This window comes from Castanea sativa, chromosome 1 (assembly GCF_040712315.1).
Source record: "Castanea sativa cultivar Marrone di Chiusa Pesio chromosome 1, ASM4071231v1".
Lineage (NCBI taxonomy): Eukaryota > Viridiplantae > Streptophyta > Magnoliopsida > Fagales > Fagaceae > Castanea > Castanea sativa.
The window spans coordinates 55206335-55213981 of NC_134013.1; the positions used below are offsets into that span (position 1 = coordinate 55206335).

At 34.3% G+C, this 7647-nt stretch overlaps 1 protein-coding gene across 1 annotated transcript; it reads right to left on the reverse strand.

Moving 5' to 3' along the window:
• Window positions 1-254: 254 nt before the first annotated feature.
• On the reverse strand, window positions 255-2136 carry LOC142622479 (protein ALP1-like). Its single transcript, XM_075795952.1, has one exon. It carries the CDS (start codon window positions 2009-2011, stop codon window positions 437-439), a length of 1575 nt encoding a protein of 524 aa, XP_075652067.1. The 5' UTR covers window positions 2012-2136; the 3' UTR covers window positions 255-436.
• Window positions 2137-7647: the final 5511 nt, after the last annotated feature.

Below are 7647 nucleotides of genomic sequence, written 5' to 3' on the forward strand. Positions count from 1 at the left end.
CAGAGTTCTTGATAAATTCAGACATCATATGTGGAACTGTTACATCAGAAAAACAATGGGGCTCAGATGTTCCTTGACTAATAATTTTGTCAAACCTAGTTGTAGGGACCTGCAAATCTGCAATGCATTTCTCTTCTCTAATGGGGTGGGGTCCCATGGACACGAAGCAAATCTACATAAAAATTGATAAAAAGGAATTCTCTTCTACTTCTACAGTAACATCATGCGGATTAAAACAGAAAGAGATTGCATCGTTTATAACAAAAGCTATCAATCATTTATTTAGATGGCCAAAAATAATATACACAAAAACCCCATCCTTTTATTGTACAAATATGACTGACTACAAGAAGCCATAGCTAAAAAGAATGACAACAATCAAAGACAAAGCACAATACGTGAAACTCTAACTAACTATAGCTAACTAAAATAATGATCAACTATAACGAGTGCCTGCTTGGCCATGATGTAACAAATCATGAGCAATCTGATCTCTAGCCTGTAGAGCATTCGCAGACCTCAAGCCATTCTCAGCAACCATTTCATCATCAAAAATCTCATACTTCAGTTCTGGTTCCAGCCCTTCATTTCTCATCTCACAGATGTTATGCAACACACAACAAGCCCCAAGAACCACTGGCAAATCTTGGAGTTTCACCTCTGTTCTCTTCTGCAAGCAAGACCACCTTCCTTTCAACCTCGCAAATGCTTCCTTAGCAACCCTTTGAACCTCCCCAATCTTCTCATTGAAAGCATGCTGACACCAAGTGAGGTTTTGGTGTGTATAAGGAACCAAAACCCAATCCGTCAATGGGTACCCAGAATTCCCAACAATCCAAACATCCTTCAAAAGCCCCATATTCCCTCTCTGACTCAAAGCAGACTTCTCCAACACCTGGTCATCAGACATTGAACCTGGATAGCCAATACAAACATCAGTGAACACACCTTTGGGATCAACAATCCCCTGAACCGTAATCGAATACGATGTCTTCTGATTCCTCTCCGTATGCCTCTTATTAAAATAAGAGGCCACGTTATTCTTGGGCGCTATAATAGGAATATGAGTAGTGTACATTGAACCACCAACGTTGGGTATCCCCGAAATCGATTTGAACTCTTCCTTATCAATCTCAATCTTATTCTCATCAGGCCAGTGAAGAAATTTCGACATCAGAACACCCTTAATAGCCGAACAAACCTCAAGAACAAGCTTGTGGCAAGTCGAAATGCCTAGCCCGAATCGCCTAGACACAAGCCTCAATGGCTCCCCAGTAGCCAATCTCCATATGCACACAGCAACACGCGTGCGGACAGGAATGGCATCACGCAGCATTGTGTTTTTCTTCATGACGACCGAATCCAGTTCGTCACAGATCATTTGAAACGTCGCCTTGCTCATCCGAAAGGCGCGGTGAAACTCCTCATCAGGAAAATCCGGACTGCTAAATTGATCCCACCAGTCTTTAGACCTGTCCTTCACCCACAACCTGCGGTGGGGTGTGGCTGCAGAGCCCGGCTTCGGCGGAGAACTCGACGCGGAATTATCAGCTGCAGCTGCTGCTGTTGCAACTGTTGAAGTAATAGCAAAAGCAGAGCGACGAGCTCGCTTGGCTTTCCTTGACTCGTCAAATTGATCTAAATCAGAGTAATGACTTTGCATTTGGACATGGTAATCATCCATAGCTTGAGTCCTTTGGTTTTGGTTGAAGTCAAATAAGGCCTTGTCTTGCTGATCCTCCGTGAACCACAGCTCTTGCTCTTGCTTCTCCTCCTCATCAAGCAACATGATTGAAGCGAGTATATCCGTAAAACCGTTGCTCTTCTTTTTGGTTTCTTCGTCGTCGTCGTCGTAGTAGTTGAAGTCTTCGCCTTTTCGTCGCCTCTTTTTATTGTTATTGTTGTTGCTGTTGTTGTTGCCGTTCACATTGACATTGTCCATCTCTTGAAACGAAGTTAAGAAATGCGAAAAATCCTCCTGATTAAGAAATGGGAACGAGGTAATTTCCATAACAAGAGTGAGAAAACGGAGGAAATTGAAACAGTAGTGTGAAAGTGTTTGAAGAAATGCCTGAATGAGAACACGAAAAATGGGCTTGAAAGTTTTTGTTGTTGTAGTTGTTGTTGAGGAGAAATGAAGACGGGGTTGGGGGGTTTAAATATTTAAAACCGGTCGCAGGAAACGTGTAAGTAAGTGTGAACGCGGTGTGTGAAAGGCTTTGAGTCTTTGACGGTGACTTGACTTTTCGTTGTTTTAAAAATAATACGAAGAGATTAGATTGTTGTGGAGGCCTACGCGTTTGGTTTGCAGATGCTGATGGTATTGGTTTTTGTGATTGCGATTTGTTTTGTTTTGGCAGTGTTTTTAAGGGCTTTAAGCAACACGTTTATAAAAGGTGAAGGTTACGAAGAAACTTCATCTAGGGGAGGAAGGAAAGACAGAAGCAGCCAATAAACGAGTAGGGGAATTTAGGGAATATATGTACAAGAAAAGTAAAATATTTTTCAATAGTACTAGTTATTAGCTAACTTTAGTTGGCAAATTGTGGAGGAAGTACCCTCCCACATAAATTATTTGTATTTTAGAAGCCTAGAAGTTTTCCTTGGAACTCTTTTTTTTTTTTTTTTACTTGTTCTCCAATTCATGGAACTACTTGTAATTGACTTTTTCCTTCTTTTTTTTTTTTTTTTTTTTTTTTTTTTTTGTTGTTGTCGTTTTAGACACTGCTTAATTGACTTTGTAGATAAATTGATTACGTTGTTGACTTCGATTTTAGTAGCACTTGAAGCACAAGTGGATTCTTCCACCAAATTATATGAGATTCATTGTTGATTAAGTATCTCAACACAATGATGATTTTTTATTTATTTATCATTATGTAGTGGATTTTAATCATTTTGTTCCTCAAGAAAGTGGATTTTATACTCATGATTTTATTATAACTAGTGTCTAGTCTTGTGCATATACATGAGTATAATTAAAAATAATCACGATTATACTTTTTTTTTAAAGATATTCAAATTATACATAGTACTAGCTTACACTTTTTTAAATTGTACATTTCTAAAATATGTAATAATTTCTCATTATATATATATATGATTTATAATTTAATTGGATTTAGACTCTTTGATTTTTTCACCTAATAATTCACTTGCCACAAAAATTTAAAAAAAAAAAATAGACACATGGTGAAAAATTAGACTCTAATTGAAATCCAATTTAAAATCTAATTGCATTTGGACTGTTTAATTTTTATACTCAATAATTCACTTGGCGCAAAATAAAAAATTATATGGGACACATGACGCAAAATTGAAAATCCAATTAAATTATAATTGGATTTTCTTTGGCTTTGGATAATAATAATAATAATAAAAATAAATTATTGGAAATTCGCTCATATTCTTTTGTGAACTCTTGTTACCTATTTACGTTTACTTTGTTGCTTTTGTTTTTGTTTCTGTTTTGTTTTTAATGTTTCCTGTGTGTGAAAAACATAATTATTAAACACATACCAACTTGGCTAGCCGGATATAGATGATACAGTGCTTGCCTTGACTTTATTCTTTTATTAGATTGTTGAAGTATATGACCCAATTAAATGTAATCAAAATTGATGAGTTCTTTGTAACACCTTCAACTTGGACAAGTTACTTCAATTTTAATAAATCTAGTTCAACCAATGACACTCACTAGTTTTTTTTTGATACAGACACTCATTAGTTGAATAGGTAACTGAATGACCCAAAATTTACACCAAATCAAGTTTCGGTTTGGGTTAAGAACAATATGAACAAGTCTCTTCATTATCAAATAAGGGATGCATTACTTATCAAATAAGTGGTTAACAATTATTGTCCACCAATAAATGGTTTGGTTGACCCAAGGGTCTTCTCATGTGGGGAGTGAAGGAGTGAAGGTCAGAAGAACATGGAATAAGCTTGTTTGAAGGGTAGTTTGATATTTATTTTGTGTTTAAATGATGCTCATATGTGAGAGTAGATGAATGTCTTCATGTTAAGTCTTATTGGATTCTTTTTATATATAAAAAAAGTATTATTGAATACGTACGTGAAGCTCGTTCAAAGTCTTTTTAAAATATGTATTTATTTATATCAATAAATTATAATAAAAAAAGTATTATGAATATATGAAGCTTATTTGAACACATGAGCTTCACGTATTTGCCAATTAATATAAAAGACTATTGGCTACCAAATTTATTCTTTTTATCAGTTGCAAGTTGTAACTATGTTACCACATCTCTGGTTATGTATATATATATATATATAAAAGGCGACAATTTTTGTACCTAAGCCCAAAGTAAGAAAGGGAATAAGTTCAAAGAGCCCAATACAATAAATTCGTAGAGAGTGGATTAGAAAACTAGGTTCTAATGAGATTCGACAATGATCATAGTGAGCAAAAATGACAATAGAATAAAGATGAACTGATTTTATCTAAAGAAAATCGTCCTCGGACTAAGGTTGATTCTTATATCAGATTATTTTGGGACTGATTACAAGTGTTGTTCTTGACTCTACAGTGTTTTTCTCTTTCTTTTTCTCCGATCCCCTTCTCTTAGTATCCTCCCCCTACTTTATACTACATTCCCCCTTTTATCTTGACCCTCCACATGTAGATCAAATTGCTGGTGTTGATCCTTGTCCTATCAGCACCTTCTTGAAATCTTTGGGAATAGCTGTAAGGCTGAAAACCACTGTTTAGGTTGAAAACTACTGTTTAGGTTGAAAACTACTGTTCAGGTATCACTTCCTCATTAATGCGGCCAGAAAGTTAGCTGCAGAGTATTCAATGCAGTAGTAGCAGCTTTCTCTAAGATATTTCAAAACTTTCTTTTATCCTGTGCTTTTGTGATGTATATCCTTATCAATAGAATCTCCTAAAACGTTGCTCCTAGATGGCAGTCCATACCTTCTGACCTCCGCTTCGCTCAGCCGAGGAGGCATCTCTCCTTGGACCCCCTTCTCATATCATCATAACTAGACTTATTTTATTCATCAATGCCAACATCCTAGAACGTTGCTCCTAGATGGCAGTCCATACCTTCTGACCTCTGCTTCGCTCAGCCGATGAGGTATCTCTCCTTGGACCCCCTTCTCATATCATCATAACTAGACTCATTTTATTCATTAATGCCAACCTCCATAACAATGTTTACCCATCCTCGGAAAATTAGGCGTCCTCGGACCGAGCCCCTGACCCAATATATACTACTGGGCCAATCATCCCCACAATATATATATTATGGGGGGTTTATCACAATATTATTTGTATTGAAATAAACAAACTTTTGATTAAATAATATTATGAGTGAAGTTCTGGCACAAACTTTAATTAATGCCACGATCAAATAAAATTGAGTGGTTAATGCTGGTAATAGAAGAGTTTTTTTTTTTTTTTTAAGAGGCTAGTGGTAGTAGGGTTTATAATTATTAAAAATAATCTAAGGAAAGTAATGAGTTTTATCCTAATCTTTCATCATATTGTTATTATCCTATAATGCTCGATTTTCAATTTTTAATTTTTAATTTTACAAAATCTATGAAGCCAAATCATCATAGGTTTCAATGGGGAATTGATCTTCTCTATTTCACTAGAAATAGAGATAATTCATTTCAAGGTTGAAATTTTAATTTTTTAAATGTAACAGTATACAAAATGTCATGTTATTAAATTTTTTAAATAAATGTGACATTGAATACATCTTTAGATGTGTAATTTTTAATATGAATTATGCTAATTCATTAATTTCCAATTAATGGAGAGGGTTTATATACGAGAACGCACTTCATGCTAGAGATTATTTTTAAAGTGGACAAGGACGTTTGCGTGTTGATGTAGTAGCGTAGCTCGGCTCGTCAACTGATAAAGTTTCTTATAAATGCATAGGAGATATGGGGTTTAATTTTTATTTATACAAAAACTCGATTGATGTTTTAGTTTAATGATAAAAAACACAATTATAAGAAGCGAAGGCTACGGACTGAAGCTCTATTAAAAAAAATAAAAAGACTTGAATTTATAGTGTTCCATATTATCACAGAATGAGGATATTTTTTCATTGTGTGACTATGAAGTGAGTCAAAGATCCAAGTTTGGTCTACAATATACTGTTATAACTTATAACCCAGAAAGCCTTGTTCCCGTGGACCAAACTGCTATAAGAACAGTTTAAAGCAAGTTATTGATAAATTATTGCAACAGTACAAACCGCATACATTCTAGTCTAAAGTCCAAACCGTGGCCGTGAATCACACCAATAGTCAACCTTTTGGAGTTTTGATTTGGACACCCGCGTATGAATATGATCGATAACGTTCAAATAAACAATCCCAATCACAGGACAAGTCTTCTCTTGCACCATAAATACATTGATAGGATCGTTCTGAACAAGAGTCAACCAAAAAGTAAGGGTCAGATATAAAGATATCTTTTCTTTTGAATCCAATTTCACATATGTTGTTGGAGTCAATTATGAATCTATGATTATTTTTTTTAATAAAGTGTAACTTGGTTTTTTTTTTTTTTAAGAAAATAGGAAGGAAATCAATCAAGGAGGTCTTAATTGGATGAAAGAAAAAAAAAAAACCAGTAATATTTAGTGCGACTTGTCATTTTTACATGGACCACTAGTTTTTTTCCATCATTCACAATCAAACATGTGAATATTTGTGACTTAGTTTATGGTACTATAATTTTTTATCTTTACTAGTTGAAGAATCAAAATCTAAGAACTAATTAAAAAGATGATTGTTAGATAATTTGGGTTGGGTTGAACCCAAATGAGTAGGCCTAATATATACAAGATATAAATTTTATTCTTAACCTAATTTAAGTGTATATGTGTGTGAAACTCTTTCTTGGAGACTTGAACCCCGACCCTTACCTCTTACATCTCACAAACACTTATACTTGTGAAATGATACAATCAGACATGTGAATATTTGTGACTTAGTTTGTGGTACTATAATTTTTTATCTTTACTGGTTGAAGAATCAAAATCTAAGAACTAATTAATAAGATGATTGTTAGATAATTCGGGTTGGGTTGAACCCAAATGAGTAGGCCTAATATACATACATACATATATACATACATACATATATATATATATATATATATATATATAAGATACAAATTTTACTCTTAACTTAATTTAAGTGTATATGTGTGTGAAATTCTATTTTGGAGGCTTGAACCCCGACTCTTACCTCTTACATCTCACAAACACTTATACTTGTGAAATGATCACTGCATTAAGGATGCACATTTTTTTTTTTTTTTTTGAGTAGGCCTAATTCAGCTTATACCGAAAAGTTGTTACCCTTTGTGAAATGGAGTGACTCTTGGCGAAAATGTGTGACATTGAATGGATGGATGTGTTGAAGACACGTGACAATGAGTAATAATGTCAACATCTCTCTCTCTCTCAATTTCTATTAGTGCATTTGGCTTGTGAATACTGTGTGATTTCTATTTAGTTCTTAACTTCTTATAACTATTATCCAAATAAAACTATTATTTGTGATTCCGTGAACAATCTAAAAATCAATTAATAAGTAATATGATTTACCATGTAAGTCAAAACAAAATTAAACAACAATGACTTACAACACGAA

Coding starts and splice junctions, on each gene's coding strand:
- LOC142622479 (XM_075795952.1), bottom strand. CDS start 2,011: ATGGAAATTACCTCGTTCCCATTTCTTAATCAGGAGGATTTTTCGCAT.